General features: G+C 35.6%; 1 protein-coding gene across 7 annotated transcripts in view; it reads left to right on the top strand.

Moving 5' to 3' along the window:
* The window catches only part of TMEM135 (transmembrane protein 135), a 274512-nt gene that overhangs the window by 122754 nt on the left and 124733 nt on the right, over positions 1-27025 (top strand). For 6 of the 7 annotated variants that reach the window (XM_023558535.2, XM_064288810.1, XM_064288806.1 and 3 more), the window contains one exon: positions 9774-9809. The exons of the other annotated variant lie outside the window; for it this stretch is intronic. In XM_023558535.2, coding sequence (XP_023414303.2) covers positions 9774-9809 — 36 coding nt within the window. The remainder of the gene's footprint in view (positions 1-9773; positions 9810-27025) is intronic. 7 annotated transcript variants of the gene reach the window in all.

Genomic DNA, 27025 nt, shown 5'->3' on the forward strand with positions numbered 1-27025 from the left:
AGAAGAATTCATTTTAATGTTAGCGTGATGGGGTTGTCTGAAGATAGTCTGTATCATTTACTACTTATTATTTTACTTAATAAAAATCATATTTGCTTTAGGAAGTATTTTTTCTTTTTTTAAATTGTGTTCTAGACACACAGATGTAATGATGGATAAGACATGACCTCAGCTTTCACAGAGCTCACTTAAAAAAAAAATTGTTTAATTGTGGTAAAAACATACAATGAAACATCTGCAGTTTCATCATTTTTTACATGTACAGTGCAGTGACAGACACTATGTTTGTCATGTTGTGCAGTCATCACCACTATCAGTTTACAAATTATTCCATAACCGTTAACAGAAACTCAGTGCCCCCGAAGCAATGACTCTCTCTTCCCCCCTCCCTTCCATCACTGGTAACCACTAATAAACTTTGGCCTCTATACATTTGCCAATTGTAGATTTTTCATTATTGCATGTAAGTGAGATTGTACTGTATTTGTCCCTTTGTGACTGACACTTCCCTCAATATCGTGTTTTCGAGGTTCATCTATGTTATAGCATATGTCAGGACTTCATGTCTATGGCTAAGGAGTATTCCATTGTATGTATATACCACATTTTGCTTTACCTTTTCTTTCCTGATTTGGATACTTTTTATTTCTTTTTTCTTGCCTAAATTGCTTAGGACTTCTAGTATGGTGTTGAATAGCAGTGGTGAGAACGGGTATCCTTGTCTTGTTCCTGATCTAAAGGGAAAAGCTCTCATTTTTTATCTATTGATTGTGATGTTAGCTGTGAGTTTTTCATAAATGCCCTTTATCAGACTGAGGAATTTCCCTTCTAATCCTAGCTTGTTGAGTGTTTTTATCATGAAAGGGTGTTGGATTTTGTCAAATGCTCACAGAGCTCGCTTTTAAAAGTAGAGTATTATTTCATTTGTATTTCTTTTTATTTTTCTCTTGAATATGTTAATGTTAAATATTTTAAAGGTTTTTTGTTTATTTAGTAACTTAGCTTCATATAGAATTTAAGTAAACTTAGTATTTGGTTTTACCATGGTATTTGATGGAAATTTTCTCTATCACAGCTCTTTGGAGTTCACATTATCTATTAGGGTTTAAATACTTTTTGTTCTAAAAGAACATTGTTCCGTAGAGTTGAGGTTAACGAAGGGCAGTGAGGGAAAGATATTGCTCGAAGCTAAAAGTGCTGTCAGAATTGAAGTTGTCTGAATGACGAATTTCATTTCGACTGATGTACGTTAGTGATGGTTAACATTTTTTGTTTGTTTTCTTTAAATTCTATAGGAAAGTTAAAGGCCAGTAAAATTTAGCTCTTAATGTTTTTAATTCCTAAAACATTTTTTTAAAGGGATATTACATTACTGGTAAAAGTAAACTCTTCTTAGATTGATACCTTAGGATAATAATGTATGCATTGACACTGAAATTTTCGAGTGGAAAATGTTTTCTGTATGCTTATTAATGCTGTTTAAAAATCCCAATATAGATAAATTAATCTTTTTTTGTCCTGAGAACATTTCATTTTCTAAATAGAAAAAATTCTATATTTTTCAAATATTTTAGGATCTTTTAAATTAAAAAATCACTTGGTGTCACATTATTTCATTTGTTCTTTCAGAAAATTATTTAAAGGAAACTGAAACCTTTTCGTTGTATATTTATTTGTGAATTATCTCTGATCTAAACGTTAATCTGGAAAATTAAAGAACAGACACATGACTCCACAGACATGTTAATACATGAACAGTTTGATTACAGATAGCCTTTCTATTTGGTATTACCTCTACAATTGGGTTAATTATTTAATTAACAAAGTTTCCAGTCTTCAATAGTAATAGAATATGACTTTAAACATTTATCTTTGAAAAATGCGTAGTAAAGGGATCATCTGTGGTTTTGCCTGAGAACATGCTTTTTGGTAAGAATTTCATAGAAAGAAGGATCTGATGATGTCTTTAAAGACAACAGCAATACAGAATAATTTTTAGAAAATTACTATTTAATATGTCTAGTAAATGAAGGAGTTTCTATTGCTAGATATGTTTTAGAAACTAAAGGCATGACTAATTGTGTTAAGTACATTTCCTAGTGTAGATTAGATATCCCGCTCTCTTTTCCCTTCACTATCCTTGTGTTAAATAAGAGGTCTCAGAATGAAGTTATCATCTGTATTCTGTATGTATTACTTTCCGTATTGAATGCCCATTTCTTCCAGGCCAATGCTTGACATGTGATATGTGCTCATTAAATGGTTGATGTTGTAAAATGCTCTTGTATGTAAACATTGACTTACAAGATTTGAAAGTACTCAAGATAGAAGTATTAACACATATTGGTTTATCACTTTATGAAAACTCAGTGTGCAAGCATTCTCTTTGTTAAAAAATTTAGGGAGCCACTTATTACCTTAGAAAATGATTCTTTGGTTTAAAAAAATTTTTTACTATGGAAAATTTCAAACTTAAACTGAAGAGAATAATGATCTCCTGTGCAGCCACCATTTAGCTTTAATAATTACCCACTTATTGCCAGTCTTTTTTTTTTATCTGTATCACACCCACTTTCTTATTACCTACCCTCAAGAATTTGAAGCAAATTTCAAACATCATATCCTTTACTCTGTATGTACTTCAGTGTTATATCACAAAAAGATAAGGACTCTACTTTAAAAAATATAAATGCAATACCATTTACTTTACTCAAAGATCATTTTTTAATATTACTATATATTTAATCTATACCTACATTTCCCCAGTCATCTTCCCCCCCCATACCTAGTTTGTTCAAATCAGCATCTAAACAATGTTCCTATATCCCAGCTGGTTTATTTTAATTTACTGATTTCTCCTCCATCCATCTCTTGATAGTTGCATAGAAATTTATTTATTGAAGAAACCAATCTATAAAGTTTCTCATAGTCAGGATTTTGCTTATCCCTGTGGTGTTCTTCCTCTATTATTTGTATTTCCTGCACATCTGTAGATCTAGGGCCTTGATTAGATTCAGATATGATTTTTTTTTTTATTCCTAGGAACACTTCATAAATGTGTTTTTGTACTTCCATCAAGACTTTCATAATAATCTCGTTGACTTCGTGTGTGTGTGATGTGATCAGTCATTGATTACTATTACCTACCTTTACCTATGTTCAGTAGACTTGCAAAATTGAGATATTCTGATCCTATCATTCATTCTTCATTTATTAACTAGAATACTTGATAAAAGTAAAAGTTTCCCTTGACTAAAGGAAAACTTCCCCATATCAACTATTTGGTTGCCTTTCATGTAGGAAAATCAGGACACAGGCTTGATTTTCCTCCATTTCTTTACCAGTGTTTCAGAATGATGAGCTGTTTTTTAAAAATCCTCCAAACGTGAGTAATGAGGCTTTTTAAAAATTGCTGCTATGAAGTCGTCGATTTTAAGATCTTTTATGTGTTTCAATCCATTGTAGTTAGTCTTTTTCATGGTCAGATCGCCTGTTCTCTGGCCAGTGAAATCATCTCCAAGTTTGCTCCTGAATCTTTTTTGATAAAACCCTAATAGTAATATTCGATAGCTTCCTTACTGTCTGGGGTAACAAGATGCTCTGGATTCACCTGGTACATTTCCTGGCCCCGGCTGGAATCAGCCGTTTCTCCAAGGTACTGTGGTTCATTTACAAAAGAATTTTAATTTAGGAAGTATTTAATTCTTTAAAAGGGGGACCTCTCCTCCTTTGCATTAAAATTTGGATTTGACTTAGACAATTTCGATTAGACAAATTTATGGGAGTAGATGGTACGTAAGATCTGTCCAATATGAAGATAGCAGTCTGTGATTTAATTTTTTCCCCCCAGGAATCTGTTACCTAATTACAGTTCATCTTTAAAGATGATTAAATTGTCCTGGCAGATTTGAATGATTAGCCTTATATATTACTTATTTAGCTCATAAATATTTATACAGTGATCTCCATCTTATAAGTAGGAAAATATAAACAATTTTAAATTTATGGCTTTGTTTTGTTTGTGAAATATTGTGAAACTCAGTAATTTGAGTCATCCAATTTAAGGTCCAATATTTTTCATGCAGTGATTTGCCACTTTTTGATTTAAAATTGGCGTAGTAGGGCAGAAAGTTATTTTATAAAAAGAGGAGACAAATAAGGATTAAAAAAATGTTTACATATGATGTACTAGAAAATGTGGCTAGGATTATGGATACTTTGTTCTCATGATTTATAATTAAGAAGGTCTTAGCCAAAACAATGGTTTGATCAAATGCTTATTGATTAGTTAAGAATATTTTATCCTATTGGATTCTCAAAACTTTTTCTGACTTTGAGATTTTAAATGCTTTTGAATTGTCAATGCATGGTTTGTCTCTCTTAGGGAAATATGTCAATCCTAGTAAGAGTTCATTAATAAAACATTTACAATTTATTTTCCAAAGAGATTTAGCTAGAATTTATATGCCAGAGGTTACAGAGAGGTACTTCACAGAAAGTCTCTGAGGCAAAGAGCAATAAGTTAGAGGGGCCAGGCAGGGAAAGCATGTGTAGTAAGTTGACTAAGTGAAATACCCGAGACCAGATTCTGATTAATGTGCCCATGTGAGATGGAAACAGGGAATGGAGAAATAGTTACTGTCTGTTATAAAGTATTGTGGTTGGGTTGGAACACTAACTGCCAAACCTAAGAGATCCTGTTGAACTTGATATAACCCTCTCTTGGGCTCTGGGGATCTTGCAGATCTTGACCTTAACTGCCATAGAGCCTCAAACTACACTCTCTTTGAGCCCTGTGAGTCTGCTGTAATAATTGCAGTAAGATGACCTGAAAAGTGCCGTGTATGTGTGTGTCTGCATGCACTTGTATGTGCATGTAGTTGACATTTGGTTTGCTTTATGCTTATAGTACTTTGGCTATTGAGAATATTTTGATGGTATTCTACAGCTTTAGATTTCAAAGATTAGAGCATTATTCAACCATACTGTAAAACTGTGAAGAAGTGTCTAGCCACCATGCTGTTTCAACAGCTTCTTATTGTTTGGGGTAAAATAAACAAAGTCAGATTCCTTTATGATGCATTCATGGAGTACAGAATGTTACTTCTGTCTCACTAGAGGCTGTTTATTTGCCAGTCTTTCAAAGTTAAACTTTCTTAGACTATATTATAATTTGAGACTCAGTGTTGTCTTTATTTGACTTTGTTTAGAATGAGTGCTTTGTGTTTATGCTACAGAATATTTTGCTAAATGAGGTTATTTATTCAGAATTCTCAGCTACAAATTCAGAGCTGAACAATGGGAGAGGGCATTCTCACAGACCCCTCTTTGTTGTGATGGTGAAATTTAGCGGATTATTATATGGTGTTCGGATGCCTGTTTCTGTAGAATGTTGTAGAGAGGGAGCCAGTGTAGTTGGCACAATCATCTTCTGTTCATCCGACACCCCCAATTTCTTACAGAGGCTTTTATGGGAGGAAAAAGTTAAGGAATTTTTCTAGCTTAATTGAATTTAGCCGATTTGAATTAAAATCTGAGAAAATAGGTTATAGCCTAGCATTCTGTATTTTGTTTTTAATCACACTATTCTTCTTCTTATCCTCTGTTTTTATCATTTCCATTAAAATACTAATTGATGAACATTCAAAGTATGTTGTTAGATACCATCAAGTAGGTTCTGACTCGTCGTGACCCTGTGTACAACAGAACAAAACACTGCCCGGTTCTCTGTCATCCTCATAATCTTTGCAATGTTTGAGCCCATTGTTGCAGCCACTGTGTCAGTCCATCTCGTTGAGGGCCTTCCTCTTTTCCGCTTACCCTCAACTTTACCAAACATGATGTAGAAATGTATAAAGTAAAAAATGAGTGCCTCCTCCTTTCACTTTTTTTCATTCTCACCCTCTGGATTAATCACTGTTGACAGTTTGATGTTACATCCTCTTGACAGTTTTGCATTACTCTACAAGTATATGCATACAGACTTATGAACACAGGAAAAAAAACTATAAGCATTTATTTTAATAATTAAACTGGATCATACAAAATAACCAAGATGTCCTTCAACAGGTGAATGGATAAACACACTGTGGTATTTCCATACAAGGAATATTACTCAGTGATAAAATGAAATGCCCTGTCAAGCCATGGGAGTAAATGGAAGAGCCTTAAATGCATTCAGAAAAAAAGTAAACCCTAATGTAAACTATGGGCTTTAGTTGATAATAATACCTCAATAACAGATCATCAGTTTAACAAAGCTACCACAGGAATGCAAGATGTTAATAGGATAAATGATCTGTAGGGGGATCTCTGAATTTTCTGCTAATTTTTCTGTAAATTTAAAACTGCTCTAAAGAATAGTCTATTAAAAATGGATCATTCACATGCTGCATTTTACCTTTTTCACATAAAAATAGATCATGAACATCCTTCCAGTTGTTACATATGCCAGTCCAACTCAGTCTTTGTAACCCTTGCACAATTTTTCTGTGGGTCGCCATGAGTCAAAATCGACTCCATGGCAACTGACAGCAACGACAGAGGCAATGTAATTTACTTACTCATTCTCTTAGTGTTGACCATTTGGGTTGTTTTCAACATTGTACTTCTGTGTTAGTGCTCAGATGAATATCTTTAAGCATATACTCTTAGGCACTTTTGTATATTCTCATGTAGGGTAAATTTCTGGAGGAATAATTGCTGGGTCAAAGGCTGTGTAAATTTAATATATCAGTAACAAAAAAAAAAAACCCCAAATCCCTTGCTGTTGAGTCAATTCTGACTCATAGCGACGCTATAGGACAGAGTAGAACTGCCCCTTAGGGTTTCCAGGGAGTGGCTGGTGGATTCAAACTGCTGACTTTTTGGCTAGCAGACAAGCTCTTAACCACTGTCCAAATTGCCTTCTGAAAAGTTAGGACTAGTTTACATCCTGGTATATACTGTGAGAATGTTCTTTTCCTCCCACATTTGCCAACAACAGCACGTTAGTCTTTGGCCTTTTTTAATAGGTTGGAAAAAATATTACTGTTTTCACCTTCTTCTTGAGTTCAAACTGCTTTTTAGGTTTTCTGAGTTATTCTTCTGATTTTTTTACTTTGATTGAGAGCCTACAGAAAATACAGGGTATAGTCAGAGATTCCACTGAAAAACTGAGAAAGGGAAACAACAGTAAAGTTTCTTGGTGTTTTAGAAGACTTCTCTGTATTATTTCAGTATTCACTTTTATTGTTCAATAAGCTTCTGTTTAATTTGTGTGTACTGAAGTATTGCTGTGGAATATGATAAAAGATTTTTGTGGTAAGACCTAGTCTTGTTTTTCACTTACTGGCAGGAAAGGTTAATATAGTAGTATTCAAATCACAACATTCATGCCTGTTCTTTAAAATCTCTGTAAAATATCTGTTTTGAATCAGCCAAACACTTCGAAAAGAACATACTGTTGTGTTAATTTTAAGCCTTTTAATGATTTTTACTTCCATTACATTTAATGAAAAGAGAATGATGGCTTCACACAAAAGGCAACGTTTTTTCTGCTCAAGTTAAAAAAAAAAAAAAGATTGGTAAATGTAGACCTTTGTTGAGTGAAGTGCTGGGAGAGCTGCTATTTCTTGCACAGATCCTCAACAGCAACACAATCCTGCTGCGTGACAACCGGCAGCTGTGGTGGAAGTTTGAATGTGCCGAAGCTCTGGGATAGTATAGTCCTGCTAACTATATATTGTTAGGCAGATTTTTAAAGAAGAATCTCTGTAACCCTTTGGTGGACAAAGACTTAAAATTCTCTTCTATTACACTACTCAGCAATAAGGAAAAATGAGTTTCTGAAACATCTTCGAACATGGATAAACCTGAAGGGCATTATATTGAGTGAAATAAGTCAGTCACAAAAAAACGAATAATTGCGTGTTCTTACTTTTATGAATAATATGAACAGGCGAATATACAAAAACTAGTGTTCGTTAGTGGTTACCAGGAACTGGGGGTGTGGGGAGAGAAGAATTCATTCTCTAGATAGTAGACGCTTGTTATTTTTAGTGATGGGAAAGGTAACATCAAATGAGGGTGAAGTGTGCACAGCTTGATGAACGTAAATGATGTCATTAAAATGTACGCAAGAGAAAAGAACCTTTTGGTAATTTTTTTATGGCATATATGATTTTGAAATAACAGCAACAACAACCAAAAAATATATGTGTGGTTATATGTGTTCAAAGTATGTATGTAGATATATATGCGTATAGGTGTGTATATGTGAGAATATATGTGTATATATAGATGTATGCATATGTATTTGCATGTATGTGACTATATGCACATATATTCATAAAAATATGTGAAAAAGCACATAGGGGCACAGTTACGGATACTTCTTAGACATAACCAAACACCTTGTGGCATTAGTTTCCTGGGTTCGAAGGATTAGGACCCTAGTCTCGTGGAACATCTTGGTCAATTGGCATAATCTAGTTCATAAAGATTGTGTTCAACATCCTAGTTTGGTGAGTAGTGTCAGGGGTCCTAAAAGCTTGCTAGTGGTCATCTAAGATATAGCTATTGATCTTTACTCATCTGGAGTGAAAGAGAAAGAAGGAAACCAAAGATTCAAAGAAGAAACTAGTCTACAGGACTGTCTCCATGAACCATGGCCTCATCTCCCTTGAGACCAGAAGAACTAGATGGTACCTGGCTACCACTACCAACCATTCTTTTGGACTGGTTGAGACTGGTCCAGCATTCATTAAATAACATATACATGTATCACTTTAGCAAGAAGATTTAATTCATCTATTTACGCTGTTATCCAAGAGCTAAAATTAGGACTCAGTATCAAGAAATTGCCAAGGAACCCATTAATCTTCTAAAACCAATACCACATCACATGTGACTTGTTATACATTGTAGATACTACAATGCTGAAAGAGGAACACATTTGTTCACAGCTACCTGTCATCAACTCCAATGAGAGTTCGAAGTACTCTGGGTTAAAATGGAGGTTATTAAAATTTAATTATCATTTAGCAGACATCCTTTTATTTTCACTGTAGTTAACCTAGCTTGGCACAGATACTGAGGAAATAAAAACAGTGGAGTCACAAGAATCCTCTTTGTAGGTTTGATTATTTTAGGATATGCCAGTCTTTCTTACCTAAAATGGTTGTAATATGACTGTATCAGGCTTTCATGTCTGGCAGTTAGAATGTTTTCTTTTTCTCCTGTGCACAGTTGGAACCATTATTTCATGGAATTTGGTGATGGGGGGGGAAACCTGAAGTTGAGGCTAGATTTTACAGGAAGAACTTTTCTGAGTTTTCAGGAAGTAGACCCCAAATATTATTGTGCACAATTTAGCCATTTGTTCAATATTTCCTGACTTTCTGATAAGACAAAACCCAGATTGGGTGAAATTTTCATGAAAACCTGAACTTTCAGACTTCAGTATATAAATCTACAAGTGGGATAGTTTAGTGTATATTTTTATGAAATGTTTAGTGTATATTTTAAAAAATATTAACAATTAAAAAACATTATTATTCAAAAGGAATTAAAATTGCTTTAAGCATAGATGTTTTAAACACATTTAAATATTGGTGTTTATTAATTAAAAATTTAGAGAGTTGAGGGAAAGCTGGTAAAACATGTTTCTCCAAGTTAAAAAAAAATGAGCAGAAATTATTTATAGTGCCAAAAGAAAGGAAGTAAAGTATTTTTTAGGTTTAGGCTATTTTTAACTTCAGACAAACAGAATCAAATATTTCTGTACTTTCTAGGAGCTTCCTGATATAAACAGAAGGTGCAATAGTTGCGTGAGTACTTATTTTTTTGATTTAATGAAAGAAATTCCAATTGCATGTATCAGAGTTGCAACATAAAGGGTAAAACATTTCAGACTGTCATATAGAATAGTTTAAGTAGTATAAAAGGAAAAAAATACATTGAATTCTTTGTGTTGTTTCATAAAACAGAAAACACTTCATTCATAAGCACTTGAATATCTAATCTAGAAAGAAATTGGTAACCTGTAAATATTGTCGTTGTTATGTGCCATTGAGTTGGTTCCGACTCATAGCAACCCTAAAGGACAGAGTAGAACTGCCTCATAGGGTTTCCAAGGAGTGGTTGGTAGATTTGAACTGCTGACCTTTTGGTTAGCAGGCAAGCTCTTAACCATTGAGCCACCAGGGCTCCAACCTGTATTATGACAATAGGCATAGAGCTATTTCTGAGTTACCAAGTGCTATGTGCTAAATTTCTGCTGTTCATGAGATACCGATTTCTTTATGGTGGCACGTGCTAGTTCTATTAAAATAGTAATTTTTCATTATTTTCATGATTTTTGTGTGATCAGTGAGGCTTTATTTGTGGCTTGGCAAAATAATGTCACTTGGGGCTGTAGGTTGGCATGAGCTTAAATTTTAATTTAATATTTAATAATTTGAAGTATTCCCTGCAAATCCACATTTAATAATTGGAAGTATTTCTTGCAAAACCGTTTATCAGAGGGGATAGGCCCTCAATGAGATGGATCGACACAGTGGCTGGACTCAAGCATAGCAACGATTGTGAGGATGGGGCAGGACTGGGCAGTGTTCGGTTCTGTTGTACACAGGGTCACTATGAGTTGGAACTTACTTGACAGCACCTAACAACAACAACAATAGCAACACACACACGCGCACACGCACACACACACACAGTGCTAATTAGAATGAAAAGGTTTTATTTGTAAGTTATCAGAGAAGGAAATTGACATTCTATTTATTTTTATTGATTTGGAACACAGTTAACAATGCACAAATTAATTCCCTCTCAGAATCCATTTTTAATTCACTTCATTATACATTTCTATTACGGTACCTCTTTTAGATCTAAGGAAACCCTGGTGGCATAGCGGCCAAATGCTAGTAACCAAAGTGTCTGCAGTTAGAATCTGCCAGGTGCTCCTTGGAGACCCTAAGGGGTGGTTCTGTCCTATAGGGTCGCTATGAGTTGGAATCGACTCCACTGCATTGGGTTTGGTTTTCATTTTTAGACCTAACATGGGGAGTGTGGGTGGTGGAAACTTTGGAAACCCTTAGATTTGAAGAGGAAGAGATCCCAGTGAAGCAACTCTATCCTGGGAGGCATATTTTATTTCTTCTAATTTTACAGATAGAGAAACTGGGCCTGAGAGTACTGAGATAATTTGCTGAGGGCCATATAATAGTAAATGATAAAATGAGAATTTGGATCCAGCTGTATTTTAATTCTAAACCTCATAGTTTTCCCAGTATTTTGGAGAAAATTGGAATATTAAGAAAACAAGAGGTTTGCGGACGTTAGTAAATCCATTTTACTGAAGGTTGTGTAGGAGAGTACTAAAGGTGGTAAGGTTTAAAGATTTAGGCCAGAATTTGGAAAGGTCTTAAATACTTTAAAAAAACAAAACAAAACAAAAAACTAACCAACTCTAATTGAGATGTGATTCATAAGGAGTGACACAAAGAAGTGAACTGATACTGATCAAACATTGGGACATGTTACTGTATTACTGTAGGATATATAAATTTAATTCTTTACTAGTCATCTTTTGGTAAGTCTATAAATATATTTCTAGAGATTCTGCTTTTTATTGCCATGGTAGAGCAAATAACATATTAGCTTTTTCAGTCTAAGACCTTGGGCAAGTACAGGTGTTCAATATAAAGGAAATTAACATGGACATTTCCAAGTGTTTTTTTTTTAGTCTTAGAGTTCTTGCTACTACTCATTTTTTTTAAAATACGATTCCCTATAGGATCAATCATAACAGTACCTAAAATCATGGATTGCTAATATTCAGGAAATAGGAAAGCTCTTTAATTAAAGACAAGTCATTGGGAACAAAAATAGAAGTAAATTCTAGCCATTCACTAAGATTTACATTTAATGGGGGGTCATTAATGTAAGTCATTATGATTATTTTAAAACAGAATCACCTTTGAATATACTTTATTTTCTCAACTTTTGTCTTTCTTTAGCCAGCATCCCGTTTTGCTTGACCAAAGGTTCACAATTTGGGAAGAACATTCAAATTAAGACTTTGATTTCCATTTTGTGGAGATGGTAAAGATGTGTTTTTTTTCTTAGCAATTTCACCCAATAAGTATACCCAATTTGTCTTTACTTGTCTTTATAAAGGGGAATTTATACTACTTGAATATCCTATTGCTGTCAGGGATAATAAAAGACTTAAATGGTTACATTTATTATCCATGTTTTAGAAGAAAGGTTTTGATAAAGTAAACCTGTTGATTAGTTTGTAATAAAGTAGGAGTGGTTTACTTAATGTTCAGGAAGAGGAAAAATAAAATCTTAGGATGGTCCTGTGATAAAATGTCTAGTTTTCCCTTATATGGATATTTTTTGCATGATGCCAGTGTAACTATAGAATTAAGATAGCCATAAAAAGCACTAAATGTTCAACCATGTTAAGAAAATTTTCATAGATGCTAAACGTTTTTAAATCGATGTATTCTATACCACTTTAAATCAGCATGTCTCTTGGTTTAAATTAGATTCTGCTAATTCAAACTAAAATTGTCAAAAAATTTTTCAAGAAAAAAGCAATTGATACTTATAATCGATTGATTGTTATAAATTGTTTTGGCATTTCCAAAGCTTTTTTTTTAATTAGGTAGATTTTGAATAGTAGCATTGTGGATCTTTTAAACAAAATCTTTTATGGTAGTGTTTTTTCTTAATCTACAATCCCACAATACAAAAGTCAGTTTTTGAGGTTAATAACAGTGTTAGAAGTCCTTAAAACTATGTTATTTTATTGAGCCCAAGAACATTAGTTAGCAGTTGTTAAAATCTGTCTAGCCTGTGTAGTTTTCTTCTCCTAGCAGATTAAGTTTCCACTAAAAGCCTATACCAATAGAATGGAAGGTTTATGGTAATTTTTACAGATACCGAACTTAACAATACTCGGTAAGGACATTGCCACTAAATGGGGATCATGTATAATCATGCTGTATTTGAAAACAAAAGTGGTGACGTAGTTATGAAAATGTTATTATTTGCTTTATAAACTTAAAGTTCTAGATTTTTTATTGATTTGTTTTTTAAATGTAAAAATGTTTTTAAGCGATTGCTTTTTGATCATAGAAACAAGCTTTTCTATGCAATTAGGCATGTCTTACCAATGTGCAGTTAGTTCCTGGGTGGCACAAATGGCTAACACGCTCAGGTTCTAACCAAAAGGTTGGCAGTTCTAGTACAGCCTAAGGCACCTCAGAAGAAAGGCTTGGAAATCTACTTCCAAAAAACAGCCTTTGAAAGCCCTATGGAGCACAGTTATACTCTGACACACTTGGGGTCTCCATGAGTCAGAATCTACTCCATGGCAGCTTTTATTTTTAATGTACACACGTGTATTTTTTCATTTTAACGGCCTTCCTTTATAATGTAATGCTTTTCTCTCGGCATTTTTTTTTTTTTTGCATAGGAACAAGAGTTTATACAAGCCATGATGAATTTTTTTTTTCTGTATTTGGAAAAAAATTGTGAAATACTATAGAAACTCCCTTTTGGGAAAATTCATTTATAACTCAGTACTTGAATGATTTCAAATGTATGTATCACTTTACTTATATTCATCCATTTCTTTGGTATATTAATATAATTGTGGTATGAAAGACCTTTTGTCATGGTTTGTAGGCATATTAAAAGTAATATATCTAAACTGTCTCAGCATGTTTCTCCAGTGATTTTTTTTCTCTGTTTTAGTGAAGTCAAATTATTAATTTATATTTAGAGGGAGAAGAATTTAACCTCGATGAATCCTAGGCTTGTAATCATTATCCTTATTCTTTCAGCTCTGTTTTTATTGAAATGATATGACATCATCATTGGAAATTTGGACTGTTGCTTAATAATGAACTTTTAATTGTTTTTTCAAAAAGCTATTCATAAAGAAGAGGACATGCTCAGACTACGTTTTGTAGTCTAAAGAATGCAACACCGAGGATAGAGAACTTTCTTAGAGAGTCTAGACACTGGGAAATGCGTGTACAATGCTATTACAAGTGGTTTAATGTTCTGAATAGGGTAGGTTAGAGGGGGTGTCAAGAGAATGGAAACCTCCTTGTATTGACCTCTCTGAGACAGTACATTCATGTCAGAAAGTAATCAAGTGCAGCTGCAAGATTAATTGTGTGGGGAAGCTATAAACACAGAAAGCTGTGACCTCTACTCAGAGCCATTTTATGTACACGCATGCACTTTGGTACTGCTGACTATGAACTTGAATGAACAATAATTTACTCAACTAAACACACAGTAATAGTACCGAAAAATTACTGAGCTTGTAGGGCATGAGATAGGACAGATTTCTAGTTGAGACATTTGAGGAAAACGGGAATAGGCCTGAGTGAATGAGAAGAGGAAAAAAAGAACTTGGTTTTGTAAAGCCATGGTAGAAATTTGCCATTATTAAGCCTTGAATCTTTTTCTCAGATTTTTTTTTTACTGATAATGGAATTGGACTTTAATCCTCAGGATAACTTGCTTCTTTCTCTAAGTCTTATTAGTAATTATTAAAAAGCCCTCATTAAAATTTGTAAACATTAGTAATTCTTGATCAGTAATTATTGTTTTAAAGAAATGATATTTTCTACTTATGGGATAATAAAATAGTTAATTTCTATTTTTAGCAGAAAATAGGTTGTGCATCTAAATATTTGTAATGGATATGAGCATTCACAGGGCTTCTGTGTTTAAATACATCAAAAATCTTATTATTTGGAAAGTAACCTAATTCGATATTTGAATTATCTTGTTAGGCTTTTGGAATCTTAGGATTCAAGATTATTAAAGTTATATAATGATTTATTTTTCAGTGTATGTATACATTATTTTTTGATTCCTTTCTTTCAGTTTTCAGGAAGGGAAGGAAGCTAACATGTAGTAGCACTGTTATTATATATCATTTCAATTTCAGAAAAAAACATTCTGCTATTTGCACTTGTGAAAACTGAGGTACAGAGAAGTTAAATAACTTTCCCAAGATCACATTTCTAGGAATTACAAATTCAAGATTTGAATCCTGGAGGCTTTTGCTTCTGCTACATCATGTTGTCTTGAAGAAGGAAGATTTAAAATATCCAAAATTTTTTATGTCTTAAATTTTAATGTGACAAAATTTTTATTAAAAGTATGCTTTTTATACCCTTCATGCTCCATTAATATTTTGTATTGAAAATAAACTGCTTCTGTAAGAAAATGTAATAAGTCTGTTTAGTATCTGCTGCCATACTACTGAGGTTTTAACTAGGATCTTCAGTAGATGCAGTTTAAATTTCACAAACTTCAAGTTTTCATTCAGCACAAAGTGTTCCTGAGCTTCTACTCTTCTGTAATCTTGTGATTATGTGTCTTTCCTGATGCACTCCGTGAATATAACACGGTAATTGTTAAGGTCATTGTTAAGATAGCTGCTGCTTGGAAGAGTTAGTTTTATCATATGATGACAGCTAATGTCAGCTGTACATTATGAAAGCTCCATTTTCAGAAATGTGAGAAGCAATTTAGGTTCATGTTTAACATGCCTCTTTTTTCCTCCCATAGCCTCAGAAAACTGATACTTGCAAAAATTATATACATAATGAGTAGATTGAAAAATCTCTCTTAGTTTGCGAGAATACATCAATACTGAATCTGTATTAAGCATCCAGGAACTTTATTTTAATGTCCATTAAAGAACCATTTCACATGCATAGTTCTAGAATGAAATCTGTTATATGATTATATTTCCTCAGACATAGTAGCTTTAAATACACAAACACAGACATGTACATATGTATGTGCACACTTTTGCTTTTTATCTTAAAGAAAATTCTGTAAAACTTTCTGTCATCACTACCTTAGTAGTTTACATTTTTATTAACCTCTATAAGTGCAAGTGGCAAGCTGTATGTGTGTGTTTATAAAATATACTTTCATATTTTACATTATGCAGGTATATGTGTATAACATATTACATGTAAATGTAATGATTAACCTTTGTTGTCAGGCACTGTACTATTTATATGGATTTTTCATCTAACTTAATATTTATAACATTATAATATTTAGAATATAATATTTATAACAACCTATGGAGTAGATTCTATTGTTATTTTCATTTTACAAGAAACTGTAAAAATGGTGTGGAGATGGTGTCTGGGTCCTCCAATCCCACAAGGGGAAAGGAGAACCAAGGTCAACAGCCCAAGGCTTATTCAAATGAGGTGGAGGTCAGACATACCTCCTTTCTCTGCCATTTTTACCAATTCTGACATGAACCATCCCTTCCACAGCATTCACTACTAGGTTTGATAATTCATTGAAATGTCCACACACAACTCACAGACCATACTCACAATTATAGGTTTTATTAGGGAAGTAATAGTTACAGTTCAGGCTCAGGAGTACTCAGGATACAGTTCTTCCATTAGGACAACCTCTCTCCAGCTGTGTTCACAGGTATGCCTCTCCCTGGCCCTTGGCCTCTTCCTAGAGGCACTCAGTTTTCAGTCTCCAAGGGCCAGGAAACCCATCACGCTGACTCCTGCTATCAGGTGTCTCCTGCTTCCACTTCTCACTGTTTTCAGGGATACAGCTTTCTGTCTGTCTCTCTCACTTCAAGGAGCTTCTCAGCACAGGGATCCCAGGTCCAAAGGATGCGCTCTCTGCTCCTTACTGTTCTTTCTTGGTGGTGGTAGGATCCTCCTCTATGTTATAGAATTGGCTGTCCTTGAAGGCAGAAGCGGCCAATCCCCTTGGTAGGCCACAATGCTCTATTATGTAGTCCTGCTGAATCACCTGGGTGGGAGTTATAAGACCTTGGCTAGAAAGGCCACACAAAAGTAATCAACTGCACCACACTGTGACTTGAAAGTAATTAAATTTCACATGGTCACACTCTTGGTAAATGGGATCATTGTCAGGAAGTGTAAAGGGTCTGAGATTTCACCCTATTTGCAAGCTAACGAGTTAGCCTGCCAGTTTCATGAATGGTGGCAGAAGACATCAGGCTCTGGTCAGAGACAAAAGACTTTATTACTCATAGAAGTAGGAGTAGACAGAGTATTATCATTTTCTTGAGATGACTCCTGAGTCCCATTCTCAGAGTGAAGTGAAGAGGGCCAGGTGACACCTGCTAACATAGTAGATTGCATTATGGGAAAGGAAACCTGAGTTTGGGGAACTCAGATGTTTTATAATGGGCAGTAAGTGTGGGCAGGATAAGAACCTGTATCTTCCAAGGTTGTTCACTATAGTAAACATCCTTGAAAGATAGTCTGGAACAAAAGGCAACAAGTTTCTCACTTGTAAGACATCAGAAACGTGAGAGACCTATGGAGGATTATCTCCTAATAATCATGTGTAGGTAGAACGACTCCAGATTTAATCTCAACTATTTTTTATGTTATACTATCTCTTCAAGTGAAATATTTTTGCTTGTATCCTTTCTCTTCTACCCAGCCTTTTCTAGGTTCTTGTAATCACTCAAAATAATTTTAGAATTATCCCTTTCTCTCCAGCTTCTCTGCTGTTACCCAGTTCGAGACCTTTGTACTCTTTTGGTCACTACAGGTTATATTGAGGATTAAAGTAAAATTCCATTATAAGTAAGAGGGCTCAAGAAAAAGTTTCAAAGGTTAATACATTTTGTATTTGGCGAAAATGCCTCTTTCTGAAAGTCTGTTATGAATCCATAGTGGAATTAGTTAATCTTTGCTCAGTGAATGAATGAATGGGTTTAATACTTGTACAGATGATCTATCAAATTCAAGACCTTTTTCCTGGTATTCGAGGCCACCCATAATTTAATCCTTTTTTTGGTCTGTTCAACTTTTTTCTACTGCTTCTTTACAAAGTACCTTTTGTTCCATTCAAACAGTTATATGCTGTATAATACTTGTTCCTATTACTAGTCTTTGTTCATATTATTTCTTCTGTCTAAAATGCCCTTTTGAGGCCCTTTTTTCTAAATTCAGTCTATTCTGTTCTACATTCTCTATGAAACCCCCTCAGACACCTGACTGTCCATTCTATGAACTTCTATTGTATTTGTAATCAGTACTTTATTGTTTAATGCTAATGATTCTGTAATTGAAATCATTTTTGCTAGTTTTCCCTCTGGAGCTCCCCATAACCTTGTAACGTCAGAGACTATGTCATCTATATACTTTGCTGAAAGAAGTAGTGGCCATTAGCTTCAGGGAAGAAATGAGAAGTTACATAGATGGAAAAAAATAGAAAAAAAAAATAGAGGTATGAAAATAGTTGTATGTAAGACATGGAAGCGTGATTGAAATATAGGGTTGTTTTAAGGAGTAATATGAGGTGACATTGGACAGGTGTAAGATTATTTGATGGAGTGGTGGCCGTGGATTTTTAATTGCCAGTAAGATAGTACTATAGGTATTTGAGTAGGAATGGTGTGATGAAAGTGGTATGTTAAGAAGACATGTCTGTTATTAGTTTACTATGGATCAGGAGAACTGAATATTAAGAAATGGGATAGAAGATGCTTGTAGTAATCTAGACATTAATGGATAGCATAGACAGACATAATTTAACACCACAGTTTATGTGAAACTTGGATATTTTCTGAAAGTTTGACACAGCAAGCTATGTTATAGCCAATTTTTCAAAAATATGTCAATTAACATTTGTGATGTACCTAAATGTATTAAAGAATGTTCTAGGCCTTAGAGACACAGATGGTTAAGATGCAATCTTGCATGCTCAGGGGTCATTTCTGCATTGTAAAATTGAACTATATTTTACACACAGAGGGATGTGATCTCTAAGTGTTTTATTATTTGCAACTGTGCAGTGTCTCCCAAGTAACTTTCCTGTCTTTAAAATGCAATATAGTTAGGAAATTGTGAGTCAGTTATTTTTCTTGTTTCTCACATGCCTCTTTGTGGTTTTTCAGTGGGAGGGGAGTGGTGCAGAGCATGGCGAGAAGTGGAAGAAGAATGGGCGAGTGGTGGACATGGACAAGTTATGCTTTACTATTTCTTTTCAAATCTAAAATTAAAATTAGCTGAACTTAATAATTTAAGTTAGATTTTGTCCTTGCTCCTTGCCTTGGAGGAAGTACAGCCAGAAAACTCCCTAGAAGTGAGGATGGCAGGACTTTATCTTGCTTACTCTGGATATGTTATCCAGAGGGATCAATCCCTGGAGAAGGATAACATATTTGGTGAAGTACAGGGTCAGCGAAAAGAGGAAGACCTTTAACGAGATGAATTGACAGAGTGGCTACAACAGTAGGGTCAAACATACCCAGTATTGTGAGGGTGGTGCAGGAACGGGCAATATTTCGATCTTTTATACATGAGGTCACTGTGAGTTGGACAGCACCTAACTCATTGGCACCTAACAACAACCTTATTCTGAGCCCTTACCACATGCTCTGCCCCTCACTGTTGCCCGCCATGCTGCTGGGCTTAAGGATAGGGAAATGGGAGAAACAGTGCATGCCTTGGTGACGCTTTGTCCTCCCAAGGTAGGTTTGAACATGGAGATTCACGTTCTTACTAATTGGAATAAATCTTCTTTGTTTTCCTTATATCTAGGTCTATCTAGTTAGTTATGTTTGCACTATTGGTTGTGGACCACTGCTCTAGTCATTTAAAATATGATTCATTTTATAATGCTTTTATTGGAACAATGTTTTGTATTAAATTTCATAAAGTGAGAAAATGATGTGCATATGGTTTGAAAAACCATACTCTGTTTCAGATTGTTGGCAAAACTTCAGAAACTACATCTGAGATTAATATGTGGTAATTTGTGAAATGCTGGGATTTAGTATTCAGTTTTTTAATGCTAGTAGTACACGTCTTTATATAGGTTGACAAAAATTGAGGATTGGGAAAATCTGTTATAATTAATCTCAAATTAGTCCAGGACTATAGAAAGGCAAACGATGGTACATGTAACTCATTTAGAAATTTTTAAATGTTGTGTTTAGTTTCCTCCTATATCAAATTGTTTCCATAATTGTTCCAAGACGATTTGTTCAAGAAAACAGTGTAAAAACAAACCTGAAAATGAATCGAAAGTTCTGTAAAGTGTCTGTTATATGGCCTGTGGCAGTATTGGTAAGAGGCTAATCAGAAACATCTGTTAAGAATATTAACATTTGATGTTAGTTTAAGAATATTTGAGGGGCCCTGGTGGTGCAGTTGTTAAAAGCAGTTGGCTGCTAACCAAAAGGCCGGTGGTTCAAACCCACCAGCCACTCTGGGGGAGAAAGATGTGGCAGTCAGCATCCATAAAGATTTACAGCCTTGGATACCCTATGGGGCAGTGCTACTCTGTTATATAGGGTCGCCACGAGCTGGAATTGGCTCGACGGTACTGGGTTTGGTTTGGTTTTGGTTAAGAATATTTATTATATACACTTAGAGGAGTTAGCTGGAATAAGACGTTTAGTCTACACAAGTTTAATATTCAAAGATATTTTGTCAGAATACTAGTAGTTTTAAAACTATTATAATAGGAACCATTATTTTAGTCATCTTATTTTTGGTTTTACTACGTAAATCTTGTATATACATTTTTAATTGCAGTAGATTATTTAAAATATTGCAGTTATCTCCTTGCCTGGATTCTTTATTTTAATATGTATTTTATTTTAGTATGGTTTCTAGAAGCTGCGTTGATAAGAATACCAAAACACACACACACAAACCTGTTGCTGCTGAGTTGATTCCGACTCATAGTGACCCTACAGGACAGAGTAGAGCTACCTCATAGAGTTTCCAAGGCTGTAATTGTTATAGAGGCAGACTGCCACATCTTTCTCCCACAGAGTGAGTGGCTGATGGGTTTGAACCCCTGACCTTTTGGCTAGCAGCTGAGCACTTAACCACTACACCACCAGGGCTCCTCTTGATAAGGATAGCCTACCTAAAAATAAGGTTAATCAAAATCATCTCTCTCCCTGGCCTAAAATCAGTAAGACATACAGTTTATCTAGGCTGCGTGTGATAAGGCAGGATAGCTACTCAAATAGTAGCTCAAGCAAACAAACTAAAAAACTCAAACCCATTGCCATGGAGGTGAGTACAACTCATGGCAACACCTTGTATTACAGAGTAGAACTGCACCACAGGGTTTTCTTGGGTGTAATCTTTATGGAAGCAGTTTGCCAGGACTTTCTTCCATGGAGCTGCTGGGTGGGTTCGAACCACCAGCCTTTAGGTTAGCAGCTGATTGCACACTACTTGCGCCGCCCAGGGACCTTAAGTAGTAGCTAGCCACCACTATTTGCAGTCATTTTTCTGTTTAAACGCATCGATGGTTAGTACAGAACAGAATCCTGGGGAAATGGGATAAAGGATGAGGGAAGAGAAGAAACTTTTTTAGATCCTATGACACTGTTTAGCAGCTCAGATGGAAACCCTGGTGGCATAGGGTTAAGTGCTATGGCTGCTGACCAAAAGTTCAGCAGTTCATATCCACCAGGTGATCCTTGGAAACTCTATGAGGCAGTTCTACTCTGTCCTATAGGGTCAGTATGAGTTGGAATCAGCTCGAGGGCAACAGGTTTGGTTTGGTTTTGGTTTGGCAGCTCAGATATGTTTCAGTTTGGAGCCTTGGGCTATTTGTTTTAGGACATTGTGTTATTGGGAACTGCTCTGAAAGCAGGACCCAGGATAAACTTTGCTTATGAAGTTTTTTTTACCTAGGATTGTTAAAACTAATTCTGCTTTAGTATTGCCTTTGGAAGTTCTGCTGTGACTCTCTTACCTTATGGCTCTTATTCTCTTATTCCATGTGGTCTTGGCTGTACCTGAAATAGTTTCAGTAGATTTTTTAGGTGATTCTTAGATGTCTTTTTGAGATTTGAGGACCACATGTTTCCAGTTTAATGATTTGTCTTAAGGCAATATTGTTTACTTAATTGAAAGCATAATTTTTTCCAAACTAAAGTAGCAATAATCATCACCGTTTACTAAACCTCATCTGTGTGCCAAGTAATGCACTAAATGCTTTACATATATTGTTTTATTATGTCCTCAAAACAGCTCTACAAGGTATGCGTTCTTAGCCCCATTCATTTTGTAAATATAAAATTGAGGCTCAGAGAAGTTACCTAATTTGCCCAAAGTTGTACACAGTTAGAACTTGAACTTCAAAGCCTTAGTTCTTTCCAGAATAACATGCTGCCTCTTAGAATATGAAATTTTTAATGAAGTTGGATTTTATTTCATATAAATATATTCTTTATTGCCATCGCATGACTATATATATTTATTGTGCTTTAGGTGAAAGTTTACAGCTCAAGTTAATTTCTCACATGAAAACTTATACACATATTGTTTTGTGACATTCGGTTGCAATCCCTACAGTGTGACAGCACACTTGCCCTTTCCACTCTGGGTTCCCTGTGTCCATTCAACCAGTTCCTGTCCCTTTCTGCCTTCTCATCCTGCCTCTGGACAAGAGCTGCTCATTTGGTCTCATATCCAATTGAACTGAGAAGCACACTCTTCACGTGTAGTATTTTTTGTTTTATAGTCCTGTCTAGTCTTTATCTCAAGAATGGCCTTTGGGAATGGTTTCAGTCCTGGGTTAACAGAGCATCCAGGGGCCATAGTTTCAGGGGTTCCTCCAGCCTATGTCAGACCATTAAGTCTGGTCTTTTTACGTGAATTTGAGTTCTGCTCCACGCTTTTCTCTCGCTTCATCCAGGACTCTCTGTTGAGTTCCCTGTCAGGGCAGTCACTGGTAGTAGCCGGGCACCATCTAGTTCTTCTGCTCTCAGGTTGGTGGAGTCTCTGGTTTATGTGGACATTTAATCCCTTGGGCTAATAATTTCCTTGTGCCTTTGGTATTCTTCATTCTCTTTTGCTCCAAATGGGATGGAACCAATTGATACATCTTAGATGGCCATTTGCAAACTTTTAAGACCCCAGATGCTGCTCACCAAAGTGAGATGCAGAATATTTCGACTATATGTTTTTCATATATTCCTAGTTTATGGAATAGTTTAAAAGCAGAGCTGTTGTGAAGTTCTGTATCCTTGGCCTTATATTCCTGGCATCCTATTGTCATGGACTTAGTGGGATTCACAGGGTAAAAAGGACATTGAAGAAAATCAGGAAAAGAACATAGAAGGTAAAGAACCCTGTAGAATTGAGGATGCTGCAGGAATCATTGCAGAATTTGGTAGTTTCGGCCTGATCTGTCACTTAAGTTGTTCCGCATTGTCTTAGAAACATTTTAAAGGTCACTTAGGTCATTGGAGGAAGTAGAGTAGGGGGAGAGGGAACAGCTAAACCAAAACCAAGCTATCAGAGACAGCTCGAGCCAAAATGTAGTTTATAAATATATAACATAAAATTTAACTGCCCAAAGGACTCTACATTCTCAGGTTCTTAAAAAATGAATATTCTTTCTGAATATATGCTCAATAAGAAACCAGATTATAATCAGAATATTTATTGGTGAACATGGAATCAGTGCAAGATGCATTAGTTAAGGTTTGAATATATAGTGATGTTAAGCTGAGAAAATCCACCACTATTAAATCAGTAGAAATATACCTGTCAACAGACAGGACATATATTCTTGAGCCATGGTATTCTGTCTTCTGTACTGGCATTGCCAACCTTTGATCTGCAACTCCTTGTTTGCCCACAATTGCCCCTTTCTGGAATGACTAACACCTATAATTGACAAAGTTCTGTTTTAGACTTATCAATATATTCAGTTGTATTTCAGTCAGATTTTATTCTGGCCTGGGAATCATTGTGACTCTTTACAGTAACTACATATTTTTTCCTTAATCCATTGTGTCACTCTCATAATTGAGGGATGGGGTATTTACAGTTACCCCCACTTACTGGCAAGGAAAGGAATGCTAATTTGGGTAGAAAACTGAAAGAGGACTACAAATTTTATTAAAAAGACAAAGGATTTTATGCAGATCAGTTGTACTAACTGGTAACATTCCCTACTAGCTATTCAGTGTTTGCTGTATATCAAGACTTCTACTTTATAACGGGATAGACAGATGTATAATACCTGGTTTTAACCTTCTTAATCATACGAATATTTATCACTATACCTATTTTACATATGAGAAAATACACTCAGAAAAGTTAGCAAACATGTCCAAGATCTTTAGGCTCTGAAATGAAGAGCCCATTCTTAAAAAATAGACTATCGTGCTGCAGTGTGTCCTCAACAGAATTTTTGTTTTAGACCTATCTCTGATAGCTTGATTAACGTGATGAGGCATTTGTAAAATGGTTTCTGCATACTAAGAAATCAGACCTCTCTCTGCCTGCTAAGAGCCAAACTGGTGCTTCTCCATCAGTGTGCCATAGAAGTTCTGTACCAGCTTTTAGTAAGTACAGGTTGTCCACAGCTTACAACAGGGTTCCGTTCTGATGACTCTGTTGTAAGTCCTTTCTGACGTAAGTCGGATACCTCATTAAAAAAAACCAAAAAACATTATTATTGCCTTTTATTATCAGTATCTGTATAAATTCTATCTTTATTTGTCTTTGAGGGTTGTAAACACATATAAACTTAGAGATATATTTAAACATTGTCTCTAGGAAACCCCAGTAGCGTAGTGGTTAAGAGCTATGGCTGCTAACCACAAGGTTGGCAGTTTGAATCCACCAGGCACTCCTTGGAAACTCTATGGGGCAGTTCTACTCCACCTTATAGGGTCCCTATGTGTAGGAATAGACTCGATGGGAATGAGTTTGGTTTGGTTTATATAGTACGTATTACCAACGGTCAGATGAAGAAAACAAAAACCAGGTGATCGTTAAGTGCAGTTCGTCATAACTTGGAATAAGTCCTAAGTTGGGGACTACCTGCATATAAAGTTTATTGTTGCTGCAACTATACATTTCTATAATGGCAGTGCATGGCAGAACATTGAGGTGAATAAGTTATGCAAAGTGATGTGACCTGGGTACCTAGAGAGTAATGGGAAGCCAGCACCAAAGAAAATTTTCTGAACCATTTGAGGACTTTGCCTCCAGAGTGAATGATAGCACAGTTAGAGCAGTGTCCAATTATGCTCGGACACCCTGTGCAGAAGAGTGCTTTCAAGCTTCCAAACTATAGTAAAAGCTTTGAAAGCTGGACCCTGTGTAAGGTGGAAACCTGTCAGAGAAAGGAAACTCATACTTTCCACTAAAACTAGTAATAGAAAAGTGGTAAGACTACACCCTGTCAAAGGCGGAAAACTTGTGTGATCTGGAGAAACAAGGCAGTCCTGTCAAGTTCTGACTCTCACAGGTTTCACTGTAGTAGGTACTGTATATATTTTATTCTCTGTTGCATCCCCAGCATGGTAGTTGGTGTTCAGTAAATTTTGTAGAATAAATGAGTGGAATAAGTATTCCCTTAATGTTGAACAGGAGGTCAATTGTGGACATCTAAAACCTAGAACGCACGTTTTAGTGACCTAATAAAGATGCATATTATGACTGCTAACATACCTACTATATTCAAAACATTGAAATAGATCTTACAACTGTTTAGCAGCAGAATGTAGGCATAAGTGAACTACAGCTTCAGTCTTTCCTTCCCGTAACATTTATAGTGATGTAATGTAGGAAAAAAAAAGTTTTAAATTATTTCAAATGACACCATTTGAATAAGAATGAATGGTGGATCCTTTATGGGCACTGTGAGACATGGCTATGTTATCGTGCTGTTGTTAGGTGCCATCTAGTTGGTTCCAGTTCATAGTGACCCTATGTGCAACAGAATGAGACACTGCCTGGTCCTACACCATACTCATTATTGTTGTTACGCTTGAGCCCATTGTTGCAGCCAGTATGTCAATCCATCTCATTGAGGGTCTTCCTCTTTTTTGCCTATCCTCTGCTTTACCAAGCATGATGTCCTTCTCCAGGGACTGATCCCTCCTGATAACATGTTCAAAGTATGCTTCTAAGGAGCATTGTGGTTGTACGTCTTCCAAGACAGATTTGTTCGTTCTTTTGGCAGTCCATGGTATATTCAATATTCTTCCCCAGCACCAGAATTCAAAGGCGTCAAATCTTCTTTGGTCTTCCTTCCTCATCGTCCAGCTTTAGTGTGCATATAAGGCAATTGAAAACACCATGGCTTGGGTCAGGCGCAGTTTCGTCCTCAAGGTGACATCTTTGCTTTTCAACATTTTAAGAGGTCTTCCACAGCAGATTTGTGCAATTCAGTGTGTGTTTATGATTTCTTGACTGCTGCTTCTGTGGCTGTTGATCCAAGTAAAATAAAATCCTCGACAACTTCAATCTTTTCTCCGTTTATCACATTGTTGCTTGTTGTTCCAGTTGTGAGGATTTTTGTTAACTGTATGTTGAGGTGTAATCCAGCACTTCATCAGTAAGTGGTTCTAGTTCTCGTCACTTTGAGCAAGCAAGGTTATCTACATAGTACAGGTTGTTAACGAGTCTTCCTTCGATCCTGATGCCCTATTCTTTTTCATATAGTCCAGCTTCTTGATTTATTTGCTCAGTGTACAGACTGAATAAGCATGGTGAAAGGATACAGCCCTGACACACAGCTTTCATGACTTTAAGCCATGCAGCATCCCCTTGTTCTGTTCAAATGACTGCCTACTGATCCATGTACAGGCTGCTCATGAACACAATTAAGCGTTCTGGAATTCCCCTTCTTCTCAATGTTACCTGTAATTTGTTATGATTTTACAGAGTCGAATGCCTCTGCATAGTCAATAAAACTTAGGTAAACAACTTTCTGGTATTCTCTGCTTTCAGCCAGGATCCATCTGACATCAACGATGATATCCCTGGTTCCATGTCCTCTTCTAAATCTGGCTTAAATTTCTGGCAATTCCCTGTTGATAAGCTGCTGCAGCAGTTTTTGAATGATCTTCAGCAAAATTTTACTTGCCTGTGATATTGTTCAATAATTTCCACATTCAGTTGGTTCACTTTTCTTGGGAATAGGCATAAGTATGGATCTCTTCCAGTCAGTTGGCCAGGTAACTGTCTTCCAA

This window comes from Loxodonta africana, chromosome 7 (genome assembly GCF_030014295.1).
Source record: "Loxodonta africana isolate mLoxAfr1 chromosome 7, mLoxAfr1.hap2, whole genome shotgun sequence".
Taxonomy (NCBI): Eukaryota; Metazoa; Chordata; class Mammalia; order Proboscidea; family Elephantidae; genus Loxodonta; species Loxodonta africana.